This window comes from Perca flavescens, chromosome 24 (assembly GCF_004354835.1).
Source record: "Perca flavescens isolate YP-PL-M2 chromosome 24, PFLA_1.0, whole genome shotgun sequence".
Taxonomy (NCBI): Eukaryota; Metazoa; Chordata; class Actinopteri; order Perciformes; family Percidae; genus Perca; species Perca flavescens.
Genome location: NC_041354.1, coordinates 5,065,710 through 5,091,973, shown reverse-complemented (window position 1 = coordinate 5,091,973; position 26,264 = coordinate 5,065,710). Strand labels below are relative to the sequence as shown.

General features: G+C 40.9%; 2 protein-coding genes across 6 annotated transcripts in view; one reads left to right on the top strand and one right to left on the bottom strand.

The window, feature by feature from the left end:
• scn1lab (sodium channel, voltage-gated, type I like, alpha b) overlaps window positions 1-5,778 on the top strand; it is a 43,328-nt gene extending 37,550 nt beyond the window's left edge. For all 5 annotated transcript variants that reach the window (XM_028572307.1, XM_028572305.1, XM_028572306.1 and 2 more), the window contains 3 exons: window positions 1,533-1,637; window positions 2,340-2,610; window positions 2,720-5,778. In XM_028572307.1, coding sequence (XP_028428108.1) covers window positions 1,533-1,637; window positions 2,340-2,610; window positions 2,720-3,915 — 1,572 coding nt within the window. In that variant the 3' untranslated portion in view covers window positions 3,916-5,778. The remainder of the gene's footprint in view (window positions 1-1,532; window positions 1,638-2,339; window positions 2,611-2,719) is intronic.
• A 4,927-nt stretch (window positions 5,779-10,705) lies between these two features.
• Window positions 10,706-13,379, bottom strand: LOC114551268 (cysteine/serine-rich nuclear protein 3-like). Its single transcript, XM_028572438.1, has 4 exons — window positions 13,235-13,379; window positions 11,991-12,247; window positions 11,511-11,807; window positions 10,706-11,050 (listed from the first exon to the last, which is right to left on the bottom strand). The coding sequence occupies exons 1-4, from the start codon at window positions 13,377-13,379 to the stop codon at window positions 10,706-10,708; spliced, it is 1,044 nt and encodes a 347-aa protein (XP_028428239.1).
• Window positions 13,380-26,264: the final 12,885 nt, after the last annotated feature.

The following is a 26,264-nucleotide window of genomic DNA, read 5'->3' as shown; positions in this document are numbered from 1 at the left end:
GCGTAGCCCCGGATACAAAGCAAACCCCGATTTAGCCAGAGCAGACCCACAGCTGTGCTCGAGAAAAGAACTGAGCTACAGAATAATGATTATCTGCAGCATGGTGAGGACCTGCCGCTGCCAACGATTACTGAGGGTGCATTAGTCACTGAGAAACACCCGGCCTGCACTGACACACACACACACACACACATACACACTTATATAAATGCTGTATATACACACATGCAGTGTCACAGTAAATGTAGTCTGTGCCCTCCTACACTAACACACAGGATTGGCAACACCCAAGAGAGGGAGGAGGGGGTTGGGAGGGATTGCACTGTGTTTGCTGCACGCTGGCAAGTCTGACTTGACTGACTGAGATCAGTTGGTGAGGCTCAGCAGCCCCGCAGCTGCAGCGTCACACATATGGTTGTTCAGCGTTGACACCAGTCCGCCCTCCAGACACGCATCATAACACTCAGTGAGCAGCACTGCCGGTGTGATGTGTGCCTCATGTATCATATTGTAATTAATGAGAGCATTATGACTGTTGGCTTAAATGTGGGTCCTTTTTTGGAAATCATTTAAAAAAATGTTGAAGCTGTTACTTTTGTAAATGTATTTTTCATGCTGTGCAATTTAAATGGAATCTTGATACAATGAGTCTTCGCTAGATATAAGACAAAATATGTTTAACCTCGGATACAACAGTTTCATGAGATTATCATGAGACATTTTCCCTATGAGGATGAGAATATAGGGAACAGAAAATGATTACACCCGCAATACGATCCTCCAAGATCTTTCAAAAGAAGGCTCACTGCTGTCATACATGCTCTGATGAAGGCTTCATGCCATGCAGCAGCAGATTTGTCAGTCTATTGATTGCAAATCAGTTTACCCAAATGAATAACACATGAGGTGATTCATTTACTGTTTGTTCTCTGGATTGGCACCTTTTCCCCCCTGACTTTGTTTTTGGGAAATGCAGACATGCTGGTTTTATTGAGTCCGAGAACCCCACTGAAAGGCAGTGCACCTGTTTCCTCTTACCTTCTGATGTTTGATTGGTTGTGGTGCCCAGCCCGTATGGTGTCACAAGACACCACAGCAGCAACAACCAAAATGGTCACCTGACAAATCATAATATACAGTTCCACAAATGCAAAATAAGAACATTTCCCATGTTTAACAGAAGTGCCCTATTATGATGGAAACAGTGTTCTGTCTTAGGCACTACACCTTTTTCTATGAATGAAGTGAAAAGCCAACTCAACATATTAGTTGTCATGTATTTTTTAATTCTCCATGTCCACCTTGATTTGACCTTGAATTTTCTGTCAATCTAAAGGACACAATTTCTATTTTCCATCACAGAACATAGCACTCTTACAATACTTTAATGCCTTCTGAGAAGCTCATTTCGTTAAAACAAAACCAATATATTTCTAAGACATGGTTGCTCTGTTCACATTGCTCTCTAAAATATAAAAGACAGACAGTCTTCTGTGTGGTTGTAACCAAGTTTTGTGTTGTGCTCCCTTTACTTTGGAGGTCAGGACATCTTCATGACAGAAGAGCAGAAGAAATACTACAATGCCATGAAGAAGCTGGGCTCCAAGAAACCCCAAAAACCGATACCTCGACCAACAGTAAGAATCTTTAGTATTCACACTGTCACTTCTCACTAACTGTGCCACTAGAGGCCTTCAACTTGCTCAGAACACTGCAGCCATAATCCGGACAAAAACTAGAAAATATGATCACAGACGAACACACACGACTACGCACAGCAGTAAGCATGATCAAAATGTATATTATGTTTGAGTAAATAAAACCCCAATTAATAAAACTGGTTAAAAAATAAACATGACAACAGATGAGACATATTCAGACAAAACAACCACATGAAATAGAATAGTATAACTAACAATATTCTTTCTAGCAAAAATAACCATACATATTCCTCTTCATATACTCTTTTTTTATAGATAGATAGATAGATCTATCTCACTAAATTCATAAGCATTGAATGTACAAAAGTGAAATCTTACAACATTCATACACATGTACATAATCCTATACATAAAAAGTACAAGATGTAGTTACAATATATGGTTACAGGTGTAGGGCCATTAGATGTTGCAGTTTTTTTTACTGCTTTAATGCCGTTCCATTGTTTTGTTGCTGTCTGTTATTTCTGTTCCTTTAATTGTAAAGTGCACTGAGACAATGTCTAATGGCAATTTTACACTTTAAATAAATGACTGATTGATTGATAGATACTAATGGACTACAAGTGGAGGTTTAAAATGACTTCTGCTCTCTTGTCTCTTGTCCTCCTCTGCACCCAGAATTCATTTCAGGGCTGCGTGTTCGACTGCATCACGAAGCAGGCCTTCGACATCGTGATCATGATCCTCATCTGCCTCAACATGGTTACCATGATGGTGGAGACGGACGACCAGACGCCGGAGATGGACAAAATCCTCTACTGGATCAACCTGGTCTTCATCATTCTCTTCACCGCCGAGTGTATGCTCAAGATGATCTCCCTGCGTCACTATTACTTCACCATCGGTTGGAACATATTTGACTTTGTGGTGGTGATCCTGTCCATTGTAGGTAAGGAGATGTTTAAGGAGCCTCAGCTTTCCACTGGATTATGAGTAAAATGGTGCGCTGAACGTGATTTCCTTTTTATTCTATTTTTTTGTTTTTTGTGCTTTTGCAGGTATGTTTTTATCCGAAGTCATCGAGAAGTACTTTGTGTCCCCGACGCTGTTCCGAGTGATCCGTCTGGCCAGGATAGGCCGCATTCTCCGTCTTATCAAAGGCGCCAAAGGCATCCGGACGCTTCTCTTTGCCTTGATGATGTCACTCCCCGCCTTGTTCAACATCGGCCTCCTCCTCTTCCTGGTCATGTTCATCTACGCCATCTTTGGCATGTCCAACTTTGCCTACGTCAAGCGCGAGGCGGGGATCGACGACATGTTCAACTTCGAGACCTTCGGGAATAGCATGATCTGCCTGTTTCAGATCACCACGTCGGCCGGGTGGGACGGCCTGCTCGCGCCCATCCTGAACAAGCGGGAACCCGACTGCGACAGTCAGATGGAGCACCCGGGCAACAACTACAAGGGCAACTGTGGCAACCCGTCGGTGGGCATCTTCTTCTTCGTCAGCTACATCATCATCTGCTTCCTGATCGTGGTCAACATGTACATCGCCGTCATCCTGGAGAACTTCAGCGTGGCCACGGAGGAGAGTGCCGAGCCGCTGAGCGAGGACGACTTTGAGATGTTCTACGAGGTGTGGGAGCGCTTCGACCCGGACGCCACCCAGTTCATGGAGTACAGCAAGCTGTCGGCCTTCGCCGACGCCCTAGACCCGCCGCTGCGCATGGCCAAGCCAAACATGCTCCAGCTCATCTCCATGGACCTGCCGATGGTGAGTGGCGAGCGAATCCACTGCCTCGACATCCTGTTCGCCTTCACCAAGCGCGTGTTGGGCGAGAGCGGCGAGATGGACGTGCTGCGCGGGCAGATGGAGGAGCGCTTCATGGCGTCCAACCCCTCCAAGGTGTCTTACGAGCCCATCACCACTACCCTGCGCCGCAAACAGGAGGACATGGCGGCCGTGATTATCCAGAGGGCCTTCCGCCGCTACATGATGCGCCTGGCCATGAAGAAGGCCTCCACCCTCTACAAGGAGAAGCTGAAGGAGGGCCTCCGGGACCCCGACAAGGATGTGATGGTCATCAGCAAGTGCAACGAGAACTCCACCTCGGACAAAACGGACATGACGCCCTCCACTGCCTCCCTGCCCTCCTACAACAGCGTCACAAAATCAGACAAGGACAAATACGAGAAAGAAAAAAAGCGGGAAAGACCGAAAGAAGTAGACTTTTTAAATAGGAATAAAAAATAACACGAGGGAAATTTGTTTACAACTTCTGAAGTGGGTAGATAGATGTACGACCCTTTTGCGTCGATTGTTGAGAGATGAGGAACGCTACGCCAGACAGACCGAAAACGGGAGTGTGCTTATGTCATATGTGAATACATGAGGTCTTCTCAGAGGAGTGATGTAGAAACAAAACGACCCAGCGGACATTGCCAGAGATTGACTGGAACATGACATGGAAAAGCCTCTGTGCAAAAACGCTTGTGATTTTCCTATTGGTTGTTGTTACTATCTGACACACTTGAGTGTACTGTTAAGTTGTCTGTAGCTAGTGCTGCTGCTACTACTATAAATCCAGTTTCTTGAATTTAACAATGGCTGTATCACTTATTAAGTACTCTGCGTTTCTTTTGCTCATAGTTACAAGGTTTCATTTTTTTTTTTTTTTTATGAGAAAGAATGTTTTCTACTTTTTTTGTGTGTGTGATTATTGTGAGAATGTGACCACTGCTTTCACTGTTGTAAAATCACCAAGGGCAGACCAAGTCAATGCTGAAAACTACACCAACCATCTGAAAGTACAGTGCAGGGTCGCTGCCACAATGCTCTTGGTTCATACAGTATACACAGCTATAAACGGAAAGCATGCCGCTGAAGTGCAATGGACAAATACAGTTCATTGTATTCACTGGTGTTATTGTTGAAATCTGTATTGTGCTTCTGGGCTGCCATCTCCCCATTTCAATAGAAAACACAAGTCTCTGAATCCAGAGAAGCTGAATGTATGCAAGGCACATCTGAAGAAATTGTTTGACAGTTTGACAAACATATTCTGTCGCTTTTTTTGCAGCGATTTTAGATGATGAAGATTGATACCACGCTCCTATCTGGCAGTGGTATCAATCGCAAGAAAGCAAAGGCGCTTAATTCCCCAAAAGTGTCAAAACTGTTCCTTTAAGGCGACGCTCATTTCTACTCGTTCATCTGCTGTCGTGTTGCATTGTCTCCTCTCACGCGTTTGTTTCCCCCTTTAGTCTCCCAGAGCTCTTGTAAAGACAAAAACCTTAAGTAATGAAAAGAAAATGTCAATCTGTCTAACTGCTCTCACGCTAGAACATGACAATATATCACATTTAAAGGTTATAATATCCCAAATGTTTGTATAACATTCATGTTGTTCTTGGTTAAGATTGAGAAGTGAGTGGTTTTAATGTAGTGGTTTGGTTTGTATATAATATAGCTATTTGGGCCCCCAGTATGCATCACAATTACATTTGATGTAAGAGCACTTTTTATCCCCACTGCTACGTAATACCACACATGTAAGTTTGTGCGTGCAAGATATGTACGTCTGTGTGTATATTTGTAACAAAGGGGAGAATGTAAGCATCTATCTCTTTATGTGAGCGAGTGTGTTTGTGTGCAACTGGTGTCTGCAGGTTGTTTGTTCCACTGATTATAAATAACATTTTTACTGTAGATATGAGTGCATTTTTCCAGTCATCGGATTTGATTTGCATTTTTTTCTAGAACTCGTCTTTTTTTTTTCTGCACTGTAACACAAGATGAAACACGTGTATGGTCCCCATATCTGTAGATAGAAACCATGAAGCAATCAGTAGCCATCTCTCATTGCGCTTGTGGTGTTTTAGTGAACTGCATGCAAGAAGTGACTACTGTCCGCTCATATGGTAATATCATTTCAAAGCCAAAAGAATAAAGGACATATTTTTTGTAAACGCTTGTTTATTTTCTCCATTTCCTTTCCAGCCTTGTCTTAGTTTGATGGTTCCAAAGGTTTTTCTGTGAGTGGCATCTGCTCTTTGGTCTGTGATCTGAACCTGAAGTATGAACTTTTGGTTGAGCATGATCATTCATGTGGTACTAATACATGTTACACTTAACTATGTATCAATTTGCAAAATGTGACAAGTGACTTTCTTTTGTTATAACCAAAGATGTGGCAACAAAACACAAAATCTAGAATTCCAAAATAAAACCTATTTTGGGAAGCCTATTTTGCATGCGGGATGCATTCATTGTGTCCAAAATGTTACTTTTATTTCAATTCAACTAGAATAATAGAAATTGTAAAGGGCAAAATATCTAGACATACACCATAGTTGGCATGCCAAAACTTTTAAACCGATCACAATTTATAAGCAGATGTGTTTTGTTTTTTTTAAACTAATGTAGGCAGAAACATGGACATTCGTGTTTATCAATGTATTTATGTGTCAACTAATTAGTTGATGAATGACTAATACCACAGTAAAAATGTCTAATATCTAATGACATCATTACACACATGGACAAATCTATCGGTGTGCTATTTATAGACATTAACACATAATTATCATCCACAGTCGAGTGTCAACATTCTTCACTTCGGAACATACTACTGTAATTTAAGGTCTACTTACTAGATTTCTTTCAGAGAATGTGGTTTCTTCTGGACCCTTCCTCCCATAAGACCATCTATTATCTTAAGCTACAAACTGACCTGACAAATGAGCAACCGATCCCTATTTGCTGATGCAGGCTTACAAGATATGGCTAAAAGCCCTTGAAGAAATATACAAAGTGGACCCAGAGTTAGAATGCAGTTTTGTGTTTCTGAAAGCCAGCAAACACAAAGTGTGTACATCCTTGGTTAGATCAAAAGGTTAGACAGAATTAAGGGACATGGCTGAAAGGGAGAGTGGCATACCATGTTAGAATTTGCTAAAGGAACAAACTATTTTTATGTGCATTTTAAACAATATTCAATTCAATTTTGATTTAGTGTCAAATCATACCATACAATATCTTAGGACACTTTACAGAGTAGGTCTAGACCCCACTAATAATAATCTACAGAGACAATTCCTCCCCCACAAAATATATTCATTCATATTCATTGGGATGAACAGGAAGGAGACGGAGGTGAAAAGCTGAGACTACCCCCAACCAGCAGCCCCCTACAAACGCTTTGCTGCTCCTGCTTCTGTCTTCCTGTTGCCTGGCAACCTACCATTACAGCTCCCCTGCCTGTGATTGATCAGCAGTGTCTCTGAGCTTGCTTACCCACAATACCTTGCTGGCTAAAGGCAAGCAGGCATTCCCTGCTCCACCAATCAACAACACAGTGGACACACACCTTACCTGTTTGATTATATAAGAGCCAAGTGATGGCTTTGTGTTCCTATTGAAAACCAGTGTACAGCCTATATTTGTGCATCATTGTTGGAGAATCCCTACTGAATGTACTGTACATTCAGTCCCTATTGTGCCCAGCACCTGCTGCAGTTGTGTGTTGTGTATGCAATGAGCCATGATATATTATTTCTATACATGAATAGACTGGCCAATGAGGTGAGAACACAACACAGGGCTTCCTCTTGCCCCTGTCTGATCTTGCCCCCACCCAAACACACTGTTGTTAACTCAGCAGTGCTCTCTAGAGGCTACAAGGTGCAACAAAGTCCAACTGGAAGCACTGGTGGAGTGTAAAAATGACAATTGGACAGCAGGGTGACACAGCAGTTAGACAGATAACTGGAAAACCAAAGGTGTGTTGTCAAAATGTTCCCAAAGCCTGTGTTGTATGCACATTTTTTTCTAGTGTTCAGTGAGGGAAAAAAAGCATTTAAATAATGTCTGTTTGCTGACAGAGGAGTGGTGTTCCCGAGCAAAAATGTTGTCACAGATTGAGGCTAGGAAATATGTAATCAACTAATTCAATGACGTCAGAAAAAATGGTTTAACCCCTTCACATTGGAGGATGTCATGTCAAGATGAAGTAAGTTATTAAGCAACAGATGCCATCTGCTGGTAAAGAAATGGAGTACTCTGAGAAATTCATTGTTTATTTTGTCTGATCCTGATCAAGAAATTATTGTTCTATTTATTAGCATATTGTAAAGTCCATTTTGTGATTATTATTTTTTTGGGGTCGGGTTACAAGAATTAAGATAGGCCTATATAACCACCAACACAATTAATTAACCACCATTAAACTGAGATGGATGTTAAAAAAGTTTTTATTCACACTCATTGAAATGTACAGTTTTTTCAATAAGAAAATGAAATATATTTGGCCCCCAGTTTTGACAGTATTGAGAGAAAAAGATTATTACACTAACAAGCCTATCTAAAAACTGAAAAAGTGAAGTTTTACCAAATTGTTCACAACACTGTAAAATGAGAAATAACATGCACCGACAAATCGTGTGTTTAAGGCAGATTATGTGAAACAGAATTGTATTATCTAGAAGGCCAGAAGAAGGCTAGACGATTTGGCATCGTTCTATAGTGATGGCAGCATTTTCACATGTTCACATTACAGTATACTATAGTTTACATGTTAACTTGTTGAAACATGTGCTTGAGATTTTTTTCTTCTGTAGGATTAAACAACACTAAGAGTCACCATACTAGCAGACCGATGAGGCTGTACAGCAGCGGTGCCTAGAGCTAAATGCTAATGTCAGCCTCCTAACATGCTCACAATGGCATGTTAACATGCTGATGTTAATGTTCATTATCTTAATTTATCATGTTTAACATCTGCTAACTAGCACTAAACACAAAGTACATCTAGGGTTGATAGGAACATCATTAGTTTTGCAGATATTTGGTCAAAAATAAAGTATGGGAAAAAGTTGACACAATTTTGCCCTTATGATGGCGCTACATGAAAAGTTAAACTTGCAACTACTGATTTTTTGGACTACTTGGAGACATCTGAAATAAGCTGTAGAAACAATACTGACATAGCATCACAGTCTGAGTTGATACGGCTAACACATTAGCGAACAGGTGCCTTTTTACACATCCAGCAGACACTGAGCAACATTAGCATTCCGTGAGAATCACTGTCCACCTGATGAATGTAAGTCCAATATTCACTCCCCTTTTACCTCTGTTTTTGGTCTCCACCAACTCCTGAGGAAAATATCTGGCTCTTTAGCTGCTAAATGCACAACTATGTTCACCAGCTAGGTGCCACTATTGTCTGCCATTTGGTGAAGGACTGGTTATGTATTTATCTTTTCTATATTTATTATTCATATGCAGATATCTGTTTATAGATATTAGCCAAAATGTCATAGACTTGTACTGTAAACATGACTGCCGCATGGAAGAGGAAGTCTTGGTTCAGATATCTGTTATCCGATATCCATTAGCTACACCGTTGCAGAGTCTTTTGTCAAAGTGATAGCCAATGAGTTCTTAGATTGAATACAAGTAGTCATCATCCATTGTTAATAATAAAATATGGCTGTTTTAGGGGATGTCCAAAGGTATTATAACTCATTCTGTGCGGAACAAGAATGTCTGTACATTATTTCAATATTGTACAGACATTAGTTGAACTGAGATATACAAGACTAAACCAAAGATCTGAGCACAAAAAGGAACAAAAAAGACCTTTAGTATGAATTAGAACAGATTTATGTTGGCAGTAATTCATATAAATACCAGTGTTTTGCCAGTGACATCACTTATCATTTTACAGTTTGTGTAAAGCCTTGAAACATCTTAGCTAAAATGAACACATGCTATACAGACAGGCATTTAAGAACGATTAGCAGCAACGATGAGACAGCACAATGTAAAATAGTGAAACAATACAATGCACCTCAAAATCTTCATTTGTCATAGATGCCATTCACAACCAGGAAGCATGCTGTAATGATCAAAGACTGTATAAGAGGGCGTAAATGATACTCCACAAATGTGCAAGTAACACACAGAAACACTTTTTTGTTTTATTGAGCTTTGTCAGTGAAATTTTTATTATTTAATAGTCTTTATCTAAACCAACAATCCAAGAAAGGTTTAGAGACAAATAGAGTTAAAATTAGATCACCTCTTTGAACCTGTGTGACTCATTCTCTCTTTGGAAGTGCACTTATCAAGAACAAATCAAACTGATGCTTGAAGCTCACAATTCTTGACTAAAGATTTCCAATTATTAACTGAGGCCTCTCTAAAACATTTGGGTCATCAGGTACTCTCTGAGCATGACGTGTCTGTGATTTGATCGCCGTCTCCCTGCTTTTGCGGTCCTGGCTGCTCCTTCATCAGCTCCATTAATTCCCCCTTTGTCTGCGCTGCAGACCCAGCCGAAGCCTCAGTCTGTGAGTCACGGCGGTCTGGATTGTTCTGGCGGTCTGTGGGGAGCGGCTGTTCATCGGCTGCACCCACGGGGGCAGTGTTGCTCACACGGGTGTCTAAATGTAAGCAACTTTGGAGCGCCGGGTACTCTGCGGGGTCGGGGAAAATGCAGGGAGTGCTTTGCTGCTCTGTTTGGCGGTGGAGTTCTGGTTTTATTTCTGACTCTAATGCAGTCTCTACTGTGGGGAGTGTCAGGGCGACAGGGACATTTTCACTGAGGAAAGCATGGGTGTCATTCACAGGGCTGTCTGTTTGATAACGCTGCATGGAGGGAGTGTTGCTGTTGTGGAAGGGGTTACCGAGGCTCATGAGTGTGTTGTTAGAGTAACTCAGGACAGAGGGAAGTGGAACCGAGTAGGGCGGAGGACTCGTTCCGTGCAACGAGCAACCCCAATCTTCCTCCTCTTCATCATCTTCTTCCTCCTCATCGTCTTCATCGTCTTCTTCATCCTCCTCATCCTCCTCTTCTTCTTCTTCTTCTTCTTCTTCTTCTTCTTCTTCTTCTTCTTCTTCCTCGGGGTCCATTGTGTCTAAGCTGTGTGTACTGCAGTCCGACAGCCCGCTGCAAACACTGCTGCCATCCTCATCCTCCTCATATGCTTCATCATCCTCATCTTCTTCGTCTTCTTCCTCCTCCTCTTCTTCCTCCTCTTCATGTAGATGTGAATCGGTGTCGCCTGTGTTCTGGAGGTGCAGGATGGGAATGTGTGACGTGCCACTTATCAATGGGAACTGCAGGTTCGGTGGCTGCTGCTGCTGCTGGACCAAGGAGGAGTCGCCATGGTAACCGTTGCCATTGGTTACAAGCTGCGGCTCCGGCTGCTGCTGCTGCTGCTGCTGCTGCTGCTGCTGCTGCTGCGCGGCTCTTCTCCAGCTCCAGCTTCATGATGGTGTGCAGAAAGTGAGTGCGGACCCGGACCGGGTTGAATTCCAGGCGTCCCGTGTTGTTGCTGCAGCCGTCTTTGGTGCAGCCACAAGGGAAGGACATGCGGTCCACCTGGGGACAAAGAAAAATTTACCTGTGGCGTGCACAGAAGCTGTCAGGTTTCAGACTGGAGGGAACGGCTGGGTACCGAATTCAATACTTTTTAGGCACCGACCGAATTGCCTCCATAGTATCGAGTATCGAAAAATGTGTGATATTTGGAACTCCTTTAATGTTTTCTCACACAAATAATGTACATGTAAAAATAACCAGTATAAACTGTCAGCCAGTTCCCTGGAGAACACTAATGTGGGGACCCTGTCACTGCAGAAGAATAAATAAAACTGATTTTTTCTAATTTTGGTATTAAAATTTTGACCAGATAAGAACGTGTTTTTAAAAGGATTTATGACTTGATGTTTTTGCAAAAAATTATTATAATTTAAGTTTGACTTTAAAGAAGTTCTACTGCACAGACAGACATGAACAAAACTTTAGTATTATAGATGGGCCTCACCACAGTTCCATTTACCTGGCACTTAATGCCGGCCAGGCTGCAAGCACAGGTCTCCGGGTCGCATATCCCCCGGCAGCGGCACCCACATTCCTCTCGGGACACGCGGAGAGTACGCAGCTCGTGCTTCTCCTCTACATCAATGCGTCGGACCCCCGAGGTACGGAGAAGGGCGCGGCGCCTCCTGGTAGTCAGAGGCTGGAGGAAGAAGTAATCGTCCACCTCTGTGTTGTCCACATCCAGGTCGTCTTCGGAGATGTCATCCAGCGTCAGGGTATCCGCCTCCACGGATGACACGGTGCCATTCTTAGTCAGCTGGAGGACAGAAAAAGTAAGTTAAATTAAGATTGGGCCATGTATGTACGCCTACACATAATTGTAGACCCTCATGAGAACACGTTAAGCTGAAGACTGAATAAAAAAACATTCTGAAGCTCAAGATCCAAACATTCCACAACACTTAAGGTAAATGAAGCTGTATAAAGTCATCCCACTGACTTTGTGTTTGATGGCATTGAGTTTCTCCTCTTTGAGGTGATCCCTCAGAATGTTCCGGTGGCTCCGTTTCTGCTCCATGGCAAACTCCCTGAGGCTGAAGCGCTTCACCCCGCTGTGACGTGGTGACATCCCCAAGGTGCTGCCACCCTGTGTAGGTACACTGGTGAAGCCCTGCCGACGGTTGAAGTAGTAGACGGTCACGCTCTCAAAGTGAACATTGCGGCCCCGCAGTCGTTTCGATTGCTGCTGGAGAGTGGCTGAGATTGAGACAAATAGGTGGAAAAATACTGAGTGAAAAAAAGAAACCAAGTCAGCCAGCTCATAATTTCTGACAGACGTGAAAAGAATTGGGTTAGTGTTTAGTAGGTGTACATTCGCTGTGTCACTGGGTCTTTTGGTGTTATACAGTTATGTGTCATCAGCATAGAGCTGCAATTTAATGGCAACATAAGTGGTCCTAAATAGATCCTCAGAGGACACCACAAGTGAGGGAGGGGGGACTTTTAGTAGTAAGGCAGGAATAAGATTATTTGAGAGCCATGTCCTTGGTGCCAACCTGTCATGTAAGATGTGATGTAAGATTAAAATGGAGCAGCATTTATACTCCTTACACTCAGCCCTGTTGGAACATTTGCTGTAGGACCACTAATACTGTAGGTGGAAAGATTGATTTATTGATTCATGATTAATTTAATGCAAAACAGCATATTGTTGGTGCATATTATCATAGTGTCAAGTGCCAAACCATACATAAAAATCCCAAAACGATCCCTACAGTAATCATGTTTTCTTTTTCTGGGACACAGTTGTTGTACCTTCTCTGTCTATGTTAGTTGATTCTGCCCAATTTTGAAATGTTGTTGTGCTTTTAACGTAAGCCCTAAAGTGTTTCTAATGCTTTCCACTGTACCAAAACATATTAACTCTGTCCATCTTTTGCTTCATCTGCTTGACTGTTCACCTGTCTTTCCGTATATCTAATTATTTGTCTGTCTGCTAGCTTTCTGTTCGTTCATCTGTCAGTCTGTCTGTCTGTCTGTCTGTCTGTCTGTTACCATACCTGTCTGTCTAAATATATTACAAGTATAAATATAGACTATAAGTCACTAATGGTTTGGAGGATGGGAAGGTGAGAGGGAGGGGGCGGCAAGGGAACATAGGGAGGGGTAGATTAGGAGTGGCGACTTCACCTGTGTCTATGTGCAGAATTTTTTTAAAGAAACAGTGTAGTAATGTGATCTTACAGTCCAGCAGCCCAGAGGGGACAGGATGGTTGAGACTATCACTGCTGTTGCCGCTGTCACTGCAGGACACGTCCTCATCAGAGCTCTGCAGTGACAGGTAAGGGGGCGGGCCCTCCTCAAGCTTCCTCTTCAGGATCCCACTCATCATGTGGCTCCTCCCACTGGCCGCAACTACACAAAGGACAAAGTTCATTGGTGACCACAAATGTATTCAGGGAAAACAATAACAATGATAATGGAGTGCTGTGCCTTTTGAATTGCAGAATTTTTATATAAATGATCAACTGTGTAGCCACAAAAGTTAATGGGCCTAATTTAGAAAGAAAACCCTTAATGTAGTGACACAAAGTATTATTTAGAAATGCAATTAGGTGGCTTTTACAGTGTTTAAGCTCACAAATAATATTTGACTCTTTTTGTAAAGGATTCTCAAACATGTTGGAAATAAAACAGATCATGTCAGCTTTTAACGCCATAATGACAAGACTGAATTACCTATTGTTTCCCATGTATTCATCTTAAGCCCATTTCATTTATCACACCAGCTGAACCAACTCCATTCACTGAACTACCACTCAATTATGCAGAATTTAATACAAACCTTTGTATGGAACTTGCAAAGCATCAACGCAAAGCAAGCGCCTGAAAGGAAGTGAAATTACTAAGTATTTGATCACACATTTTTGGAAAACTGTTTTTGTACTTCAACTGTCAAACATAACACATTTTTCAAAAGTACTTCTCAATTGAGCTTACTTATCATGCATTTTGCAGGGAATCTGGGTTAATTTAAGGTTTTTTATGCAAAGCTTGGCACCCCACTGTTGTTAGGTGACCTTCCCTTACTTTGTAATGCTTTAAAAGTAGAGTATGACTCATATCAAATTAAGTGTTGCGCTCACTAAGATTTTGATTAACTGATATTTTGTATTAGTTGCATTTGTGGAAAAGGGTACCCTTCTGATAAGAGATGATGTTATTTCCCACACTTCAAATGTAATGCTGCATGATGCCTGGTAATGGGGAGTGTGTCCTTAGCCCTTTATACTTTGTTGATACTTAAATTTCAAATTTGTAAAAAACTGTTGAGCTGACTGCTTGGAATGGTAGAGGATTACATCATATGCAGCAGAGCTAAATGCTGGGCCAAGCTTTTCCTCTCAAACAGGCTTTGTCTGCTTTCTCTTACTACCTACTGCAAGACAAATTTTCCTGTGCCATGTCCTTTACTGCCTAATTTTCATTTCCATTCCTCATTTCTTTTAATTCCTCCATTCTTTATTCATGTTTTCCTTTTATTTTAAGTTCCCGTTCCCTTTACTCTCTATCTCCAGCCTCCCTGGTAATCAGTCATATACTACAGCTCACTACTTTTCAGGAATAAAACATGTAAAACCAGAAAGATCTGTAGTAGAAGAGACAATACATATTTGATGTCACAGGGGGTGTTGCAGTTTTTCTTCCATCCAGGAAGCTTTCCTGTGCTAGCCATGCCTCTTTAACCTAAATGTCCCTGCTGGTCAAGCTCTCTTAACAGGTGCCATTTAGAGCACCAATCCTGCACACACACACACACACACACACACACACACACACACACACACACACACATACATGTACAGCATACAAGCCTGCTCACATGTCTGCATGCATGCGCAACTTCCCACTCCCCAATGTCCACATCCCAAACACTAACAGGGGGAAATCTTATTGACAAATGTAAATCAGCATCATCCTGTGACGTGAACAAATATATGCCTGTGTTGCTGCATGCCGAAAGGCTTTCTTCGAGTCGGTTTGACTGCCACTGACCTGTTTCCTCAGCTTGCCTTTGGTTTCCAGGAAGTCCTCGACTCTCTCCTCTGCATCACACAGTGTTCACCAGCAGCAGCCAAACATCCCCATGTGTCGTGATGATGCAGTGAGCGCTGCCATGATGCCTGCTTTCTCTCTCTCTCTCTCTCTCTCTCTCTCTCTCTCTCTCTCTCTCTCTCTCTCTCTCTCTCTCTCTCTCTCTCTCTCTCTCTCTCTCTCTCTCTCTCTCTCTATCTTTCTCTCTTTCTCTCTTTCTCTCTTTCCAGCAGCCTCTTGCTCTATTGTGCAACACTGAACAGCACCTCTGTCTCTGTCCCTATCTCATGCGTTCTCCCTCTGCACCCTCATTCTATGCTCATACTGTCAAGTCCCCCTCTATCTGATTCTCTCTTGCTCTGCACCCCCTTCCTTTTTCTCTCTCTCTCTCTCTCTCTCTCTCTCTCTCTCTCCTCACAAAGACTTGTTAGCCCGATGCTGCTGCCGGCTGGAGCGCTGGAGCTTGACTGAGGTGAAGCAAGCCCTTGGAGATCACAGAGAGAAAGGGAGGGGGTAGTGGATGTGGGGGTTGATGCGATGGGGTGGGGGTGGGAAGTGTGAAATACCTCTTTTTCACAGTCTTCAGGGCAATTATCCACACGAGTATATAAGCAATATTTCTTTGTAATGCTTTGTTATGTTCCTTCTTTTAGTTTCCATGAAAGGCAATTTGAAATTTAAATTGACAGCGGAGACAAATTGAACAGAAGAAACAAGAGGAAACATTATAAAAAAATAAAATATTCAAAGGGTCACTGACATTCATTAAAAGGGAAGAAAAAACATGTCTATGACACAAAAATCAAGTAAATCAGGTAACAAATCAAGGGAAGAGAAAAAGGGTTTCCCTAACAGATAGAAAGATGGTAATGCCTTAATTGTATGCTTTTTAGGCTGAGGATATTAAAAAACATTGCCATATAACCTACATAATACCAAAATAATGCAGATACTGCACTTTGAATTTTAATCATATTCATGAAATTCAAAGGGAAATTGCCGTATCTACCAACAAAATGTGTTCTTTCAGCTTTCTTTCCCATTTTAGCTATGTTGATAATTTACAGCCCAGTTTACAAGGATTACATTTTTGTTTCACGGGGTGGGTTTTTGTATGTCTATGATACATTACATATGCAATGTAAGCTATACTGAAAATATGTACTGTACTGTATATAGAAATCAATAAAATAAATGCATTTCTAATGTATTACACATGAAATATATGATTTAAAACTAGCATAACCTCACCAAATCCAAATCATTTTCTTGGGAGTCAAAAGATGAGATGGCACTGACTTACGCTTGTTAATATTAGCTTCATTTTATTCTTCATCATGATTTGACTTAGCTATTAGCACACTTTATTTCATGCAATCTCGGAACAAATTGTTTAATTTAGCTTTGTATTACCTAAATATACTGTGTCTGCATATGCAAATATCTGTTTATAGAGATATCATTTCTCAACTCCAACTCCATTCTCGATTCCCAAGTTGCTTACTGGACCCGGGGCACGGAAGAGGAAGTCTTGGCCTGGATATCTGCACCGGAACCCACCGAAATATTGGCCATTGTCTCCAAGGGGCTACCCCGAGGTTGACCAAGTGCTGACTGTGATGCAGCATGAAACGTGCAGTTGACTAAAATTTGAAAAAGCCGTTTTTGTTGCCCATGCAAGATGACTCACTGCCTCTGCTTATATGTACAGCTCAAAGATGCACACAAGCAAATTCAAGGTGTCATGTCTTTGTACAGCGTGTTGTGTGTTCTTTAACAATAGCACTCGCAGCATGAACTAGAAGTCATCAACTAAATTTTTCATATACTAATACTGCCTGATTAAGGTTAGCCTTAAGCTGTACTTTTTGCAAGCTAACACGCTGACCCAAGATGGTGAACATGGTAAACATTACACCTGCTAAACAGCATGTTAGCATTGTCATTGTAAGCATGTTAGCATGAAATTTGTATTTCTTTTTAAATAAATTGTAAACACTTATTTTATGTATAGTGCTTTGGAAGATAACTATCAATATAAACTACACTTCTTTCAGAATTATGTGATTAACCACCCAACCCCCACCCACAAGCCCCTAAACATGGTTGCTATAGCAATATTAGACCCGGAATGTTCTCTCTTCCGATAATAGTTGTGCTTGGATGAAGAATATCAGAAATAAAGCTACCAAGAGCCTTGAGTTTGTATGTACTGTACAGAGAAAGAGAGAGAGAGAGAGAGAGAGAGAGAGAGAGAGAGAGAGAGAGAGAGTGTGTGTGTGTGTGTGTGTGTGTGTGTGTGTGTGTGTGTGTGTGTGTGTGTGTGTGTGTGTTAAAGTGATTTATCTGTCAGGAAGACATTTTCTTTTCTCTTTTTTGATCGCAGCACAGAGGAAGTGGGAAGCAATATGGACTCACAAGAAGCATCTGAGTTCTTTAATTACTTTTACAGCTTAGTGACCTACTAAAACTAAATGTTGAAATTGTACTTTTAGGCTAATTGGTGCATTTATGGGAGATACCACTGAAGTAAATATTGATTAAAAAAACCTAGTTGGTATATTGTGATAATCATAGAAGAGTTCCAGATAGGATTGTTTGAATCATGTCAGGTGGAACATAATTGCAGTGCATTAGGATCTGCAGCAGCTGATTATTCTCCTCTCTCTCTCTCTCTCTCTCTCTCTCTCTCTCTCTCTCTCTCTCTCTCTCTCTCTCTCTCTCTCTCTCTCTCTCTCTCTCTTTGCAGTGAGGAGCTTCATTTATTAGTTGAAAGGGTAATTAAAAACTATCAAAGCTGTCAGGTTGCTGTTTGCTGTTGGATGAAACTACCAGAGCGTGGAGGACAATGTCCTTGACCATAAGAGCAAAATGCACATCACAACACAAATCAAGTGATTGGTATGAATAAATATTCTCACATCATTGCAGAATAGCCAAGGATTCAGAATGTGCTTTTTTAAAATTTCTATACAATACATGATGATAGGTGTTTTAGAAGTTGGCCCTGTTGGGAATTAAAAATGTAAGGAGGTAAACGAAAAGTTACTGCATTTTTTCATAGATAAATAAACAAAAAAAACACTATGATGAAAACAGAACAATGTGTTTTTTTATATGTAGGTTTTTTTTGTCAGTAATAACTGACCTCCACTTTCTGTTCGAGAAGGGCTTTTTGGGGGTTTTGTGCTGCGCTCCAATTCGCCTTGTTTTCTCGTGGCAAGGATGGAGTGGCAATGTGCTGGAGACAGAGTGATCCTTCCAATCAGCTTCCATGGCAACGGGCCACGAGAGGGAGGGAGGTGGGGAGGGTGGAGGGATGGAGGGATGAGGAGGAGGAGGCAGCTAGAGGGGTTGTGGGGAGGTGGGGGCTGGGATGTGGCAGCTACTGCTGAAACATGAGGGGAAAGCTGGAAGAGGTCTACTTTTTCACAGCGAATGAAAGAAAATGGTGTTTGTGTGTGTGTTGGAAATTTCAACAATGCGAAAATTAGACATTAACATAACTGTCTATCAGGCACATGATTATATTTTGAGCATAACATTGTATTCATCATAGAATACATCAAATGTCTTTATTAGTATGAGATAACACCCTGTAAAAATAACACCCTAACGGCTATTCTCTCCATTCACACTCTGTGCTGATGTGGCTCTTAAAGTCAATAGAGGACACTGCAACCATTTGCACGTGTGTATGTGGACAGGCCTAATAAGGCTCCACATCTCTCCACACAGTATCCTGTAATAAATAATGAACAAAATGTACTATTGTTACTGTGTGTCATGTCTGCAGGATAAACAACCTTAATAGTACCAGACAAAGTAATCACTGTCCGATAAGGGAAAAACTCTTTAACAGGGGGAAAAAATTGAATAAAACCTCGAAAGAGAAACTGACGGACAGACATGCAATCTGGATGAGCAGCTAACAGTCGGCTGTTTGGCTACAGTGTCAAAGGAAAAAATCTAGGATTGTGTTCAGGGGCGATTCTAGGATCAAACCTTTAGGGGGGTTCAGCCCCCAATGAGAACGTGACACGGATACAGTGCCCGCTAAATCAGTAATTTCATTAGCCGATAATCTCTGAGCTAGCTACTGAACAACAACGTCAGCTAACGTTTTTTGCAACTATGATGGAACTATGGACACTTTATAAGTCACAGTAATAACCACCAGTTTGACACAATGTTCAAACATGAACATGACCAACTTCTTCTTCTCTGGGGACTACTGATGTTAAACTTCACAACCGCACTCCTGCTCTCCCTCTGACAGATCAGATAGAGACTCAGCCGAAGGCTGGAGTCTGGCACAACCACCTCCGATTGGCCAAAACTACGTTTCTGTTAACCCTATCCTTGACGGGGTTACAGGTGGATAGCATCGGAGACAGACACACAGGATTTTAAACCTGTTTCAAGCCCTTTGAACCTGTAATTGTTTGTCTGTCACTAACAGACAAATTCACAAACTCTTCACAAACAAAATTGATTTAAAAAAAAAGCTTGAGCGCCCCTAAAAAGGGTCTAAAGTCGCCCATGATTGTGTTTATTTTTACTCATCAAGCACAAGGAATACAGAGAATGCTTGTAATTGAATACACAGTTGTGCCATGAGAGGTAGTTAAGTTCCGGTTTTGATTTCCGCCATTTGCGTGCCGATCTCCTGCAGGCTTGCTTAAGAGCATGTGTTTCATCATTAACCTGCCATGATCCTGGGTTTGGTTTTATTTCCTGTTTCATGTTGTATGTGTTGTTATCGTCTGCCCTGCCCTGATGCGTTTCACCTGTCCCTCATTACCACCCTCATTTCCTTTCTCTTGTTTTAGTGTTGGGTTGTCTGCTTATGTTCCTGACTCTCCTAGTTTTTACTTCTCCAATGTTTAGTGTTTCTTGTCTTTTTGGATTCACTTTTTGTTTCTTCAACCAGCCTGACTGGACTTCTGCATTTGGGTCCTCCCTTTCAAACCTTTCCACATTACATAAACCCCGGTGTAGAACTCTTTGACTGTCTAGTTTTAGTAGTAAGAGGTGCAACTGAGTTCAGAATGTTGCACGTTGCATGACCCACAGGCGCACGCATGCTGACTCTGGCTAACATGCTAAACGCTAAAATGCTCGTGATGGTTCCTCCAACGGTCGGTTCTGTGTTCACTTAGGAACTAGGGGTGTGAGGTCCCTGATGTGACTACAGAGCCTCATCAGGTCAAAATGGACTGGTTATACTGGGGCAGTGAGGATGAGTGGACTGGTTATACTGGGACAGAGAGGCTGAGTGGACTGGTTATACTGGGACAGAGAGGCTGAGTGGACTGGTTATACTGGGACAGAGAGGATGAGTGGACTGGTTATACTGGGACAGAGAGGCTGAGTGGACTGGTTATACTATAGTTTGAGTATCAGAGAGGTTTAACCTAGAGCAGATTGTGGAGGACTTCCCAATGCACAAGACACAGAATGTTGTTCGTTCAAACTATGATGGTTGAACTCTCTCTCCAGAAGAGAACGCCAACGTTGCTAGGCAACGTGTGTGTGTGTGTGTGTGTGTGTGTGTGTGTGTGTGTGTGTGTGTGTGTGTGTGTGTGTGTGTGTGTGCGCGCTACATGTTGTGTGCAAAAACTGTGCAGCTTTACATTTGCTATGTGTTTGTGGCTGCAGCCGCTCTGAGTTTATACAGTACAGTACATGTTGGTGTTGTCTGCTTTATTCTGCTGTTAAGTATAAAGGAAGTGGCAGGTTTATTTATTTTATCTAGCCTAATAATGTTTGTTTTCATAGCTCTTTTTATTTAATGTTGGTTATTTTTGTTTTTCTGAGTGTTGTCCTCTTTTCTGGTATAATTGATGGGAGGATAATCAGTTGTACACACATGTTGCAAATAGCAAAGGAATATATTATTGGTTTGGACATGAGCATGAGTGTGATAAGTATATGTAGACGTGTAAATGCAATACATTTTGTAGCCTAAATGATTAATTTTATCATATCATCTCTTTGCTGTGGTGTTGCTATACATTTGCTGCTAAAATACCATGGTCATAGATTTTAACAAGAGGAGTGAAATAAAAATATTCTGGAAGCAGTTAATGTAATTTACCATGGTGTCGACAACCAGCAGGGGTCTTGGTCAGTGCCACCATCCTTTCATTCTACGTTTTTGCTTCAGCTTGAGTCATGAGCCCATCATTAATTCCCAGCCTCTGTCCAGTTCTGCTGCCTGGTGGGGTGTAATTGTTTCCCCAGGGACCCAGATAAATGGCTCAGCTGTCGAGCTGCTCCGTGACCCACAGACGTGTGTGTGTGTGTGTGTGTGTGTGTGTGTGTGTGTGTGTGTGTGTGTGTGTGTGTGTGTGTGTGTGTGTGTGTGTGTGTGTGTGTGTGTGTGTGTGTGTGTGTGTGAACAAAAGAGAGAGAGAAAGGTTGGGGTTGAGATTTTCTATACCTCAGGGGAACAAATTTTGTTGTAGAACAGCCATTTTTTTACAGCAGGCATAACATTATGAAAATTATAAATCCAGGACTTGTAGTAGTTGACATAGAAACTAAAGATTTATATGATGTCTAACATGCAGTTCAGTCCTTCCAAGAATGATAGCAGAGAGAGACACAAATGGCTGCCAACGTTTTTTGTTGTTGTCTTTGTTGTCATAAATTTCACTTTGTTTGAAATGAAAATTAGAAAAAAAAAAACTTTACTCTTGCAAGTACATAAAGCTGATTATTTACTTGGCGAGTTCATTTTCCCACCTGTATCTCTCACTGAGACTTTGCGCTATGCATATTTCCACTCGTGTTATCCCATTGTGCTGTAATTAACACATGAATGATTCATTGCCCTCCTGTTGGCATCACTTGGGGAACATTTTGACACAAACACTGGATGTAAAACCAAACAAAGCTTTACAAAGAGAGATGTTTCTGGGATTTAATGTAAGATTTATTAGCTTGGTGTTTTGACGTGTCACAGTAGAAAAGCACAGATGTTAATGGTAAGTTTAATGATGGCTGAATCTGATTTAGTTGCTTCAGTTCTGGCTCACTGTCATACTGTTGTGGCTACTGGGACACTTGAATAGAACAGAGCCATAGTGATATGAATCAGTAGATGAAAACACCCGTGCGCGGCCTTTAAAAACAGCAGTCATGTCAAATCCTGGCTGCCTAGATCCGTATATTTATTCAATTAAATATACATTTAATTCCTTAAATTTCAAAATAATCAAACTTTTTGGCAAGTGACAGGTGGTTTAGCTCTTCCTACAATGCACAGAAACTTGCTGTTCACAAACCATCTTTCATGGAACATTTTAAGATGGGGTGAAGCAGACATTTCCACCATTTATACCTTCAACAAAAGTTTTTTTTTTCTTTTTCTAAATGACATCCCCTTTAGTTTAATAATCCTGTGGTGTGTTTCCAGGTAGTGAACACCAGATGGCAGACTTGGCATTGACAACGGATTACAGGCTGTATTTAAATAGTGAAGACTATTATTTCAACATTAATGCCTTAACAGCCACATATAATATCATGTTTTTTTATTATTATTATTATTTTTTTTAGATATTATCAAATGAATAATTTTACTCTGTCCACAATATATGTGGAAATGGGGCAGTAAAACCTGGCTTGCTAGGGACCCTACAGGAACCCATACAGAGACCCGCAAAGGTGCCCAAACCTTGCTTTGGAAACCCTATAAAAGCCTACTGGACTTACTTGTTAGATTGAATGGGACATTGTCTCTATAAAACCACATGGTAAATGAGATTTTTTGAAAGACCTATGAAACCCTGCAATTTCTCAACAGAGGATCTACCTTTCCAATACTCAGCAGTTCCATCTTTTAACATGTTTTATTGCCCCCTTTAAACCAGGGTATAATGCTGCAGCCAGCTGTGATGAATGTGATCTGTCATTTTTTCCTACTCAGAAGAGGAGGATGTGGCTGAGAACCGGTCAGGAGAGCAGATGGCATGCCCGTCTGTCTGGTCTGTTTAAAGAGCACTGCAGGCGAAGCCCCAAGTCAAACAAGCCAACTACACGGCCCAGGATGATCTCAGAGCTTCCACTCTTGCTTTCCATCCTGAAGACATCAAGATTGAATCCTTCTTTCAACTTCAAAGTACAGTACAGTGTAACCCACTCTAAATGCTTTCCCTGGAATTAACTGATTTGTTATTTGAGCTTTCTCACAGTAGAGAAAATATTACAGCCCGACAAAATTGAGCATGAAGTGGTTGTTATTTAGTATGACACCCAGCTGCACTCATATATTAAAAAAAGGAGATTAATTTCAGCTTTTAAAGAATTAACATTTTATTTATATGCGTTATATGTTCTGTTTTCACTGTTATTGTAGTAGACCACACTGTTACTACCTTGCATTACTGTCCTCTGGCCTATCAGATGACCTGTGTGTTATATTGAATGTGAGGTAAGAAGTAAAACCTCAGTAATTGGAGTAGTCTAGCTGTCATCTGATCTGCTGTGTCTACCAGTGTGCATAGAAAGTGAGCAGTAAGTGTCATAGTGTGTATATTGGAAAGTACACTATAGTAAATTCCTGTGGGAAGTAAATTGTCTGGAGGTGTACACAAAATGTCTCAGCGGTGGAATGTGGCTATTCTGGAGTATGTAGACATGATTCTGTAGTTGTAGAACTATAATTAATCTGCATATTGTGATATCTAATGTGAAGATTAATTTTCAGCTATGGCCTGATTAGTTTGTCACACTCTGTTGCCATCAGTAATGGGGTGCAGCAGGGGTCTATTCTTGGTACTTACATTAGGGATACAAATAACGTTTATTTTCATTATGAATTAATCTGCCAATTATTAAACAGAAACTATTGAAAAATGTCTTCCTAAAGCCCAATGTGAGAAAAGTTGTGCTATGTAAATCCATTTTAACTCAGTTGTCCACCTTATTTTTGAAATAGTGAAACTTGTTAACCTCTCTAAGGAGGTCAAAGGTCTGCTACACAGCTTTGTTACTGCTTCCATTCCAAAACATTGGATAAATGAACCTGGGTCAGACAACTGGGGTCAGAGTTCAAAGATCACTGACACCATTCTGTACCCGTTTAAACTGTTTGCTTCAGTTCTATCCTTTACCCTAAAGCCCTGGTTTGATAATCATACAGATTCTATCTACACACTTTTCTGTGAGCTGCCAAAAGGCATTTGGGTAAATGAAGAAAACAAGTGACTGAAGTTAAAGTAGAGGAGGTGGGCTGAGGATAATTGATTACGCCAAAAAAGCAAATTGCAGCTCCTCCATAATAAAGTGTCTGTGGGAAGATTTTTAATTTAGGTTGAGATAACACAAAATATTATTGATCCCGGCTGAACAATTAGGTCACTGAAGCATCAAACTAACAGGGTAAAGACAGGACAAATAGAGTAATCTAAAAAAACAACAAAGAAAATCATTAACCATTAAAATACTGAATAATGAGACAATATAATACGTTAACAATTACGTGGGTGCTGTGGCTGTGGTAGAACCGTTAATAAAAATATTGGATATACCTAGTCCACTTTTTACCTTGTTTGATCAATTAAAGTCCAAGTTGTATTTGCAGTTAAAACCAGTAGTTCATTTTATTTCCATTACATCTTCATAATTTCTCCAAACAAACGGTATATGTGTGTGTGGTCAAAAACTGTCTGTGCTTCTGTGTAGAACACCTTACTAACCAAAGATTGGTTCCTATTCATTCCCAAGAGTTCTAATTGGCTCTTACACTAACATAGCCTCTATGTGAAATGTGACTGGCCTATATGTACTGTATATTGGCCTAAATGTATTTTTTAACAATTGTGTTGAAATGTGCACATTATTCATATAAAGTCACATCAGTCTGAGGTAGGCCCTATGTGGATATAACAAGTAATTACCCTATAAAACTAATCACCTATGAAAAGAAAAACTGTTACTGTCCTTTTTGGAAATGTTAATCACCTGGTCTCCACATGTGGCACTAATCCTCTTCCTTAGAAATAGATAAATAAATAAAGTGAGACCACGGTAACGTTATGTACATTTTGCTGTATTACTTTTGTGCTAGAACCACTGGAATGTTTATCTGTGACATGCTAAACCAATAGCGCAGGTAAAGAAGAGTCAAAAAGTCAGCAAAATTGCTCAGTACACAACCAAATCTATCTAATGTTCGATAATGTTTGCTAAATTCACGCATTTGATGTTATAGCTAACGTTAACGTGTTAGCAGTTGCCTATTTACACATCCAGCAGACATGGAGCAACATAAGTGTTAACTTGGAGTCCTGTTTCTGTTCACCTGAAACAAGTAGCTAAGTCCAAGATTTACCCTTCTTTGTAACTCTGTTTTAATATTCACCAGCTCCTGAGAAATATAACTGGGGGTAGGCTATAGGCCTGGTTTTCTAATGCTCTGCTGTGTTCACTAGCTAGTCGCTAACTTTGTCTCTCTGTTGTTTGGTGCTGGACAGGTATTAGCAGTAGGTTACTGTGGGTTTATCAGAGCTTTATTACTCTAAACAGCTGTCTCTTGCATTTGGAAACAGTTTTCATAAAAGTGGTTAGACAGTATAAAGCAGTATAAAATCAAAACCATTAGCTGGAAGATGCTCAGTGGAGGTGAAGGAAAAAGTATTAAGTACTAAATTGTAATTCTGTGTCGGGTCAGCACTACAAGAGCCTTTTTTTCATATTAAGCATAGTCATTTGAGCCAGTGTTGATATGAAAATATTGAACTTGTTCAAGAGTATAATAATACACTTAGAAAAGCTCCAGGCCTAAATGTCATCTTTGGCTAAAAAAAAAAAAGAGTGTTGAAATCAGAGAGTATGGCATTCCCTTTAATATCAACAAACCCAACAAGAATGAATAATATTTTCCTGGCTAGTCTTGAACAGTTTTTCTGTCAGGATTGTGTAATGTGTTTTCTGTGTTTCCAAACCTTTTCTTGGGAATCATAAGGACCTTTTGGCTCTATAAGTAGATACCATGTTGAACTATGTGGAGGTATTTAGTGACAGCATCTTTTTAATGGTTTACTGGAATATTTAGCATCTGTGTGTATGTACACATACTTCTTTCTGACAGTGTAGAGTAGACAAAATAATTAGAATAGTTACTTCTGGCTTCTTATCTTATCAGAGGGATCATATTTCAGCCTGTCCT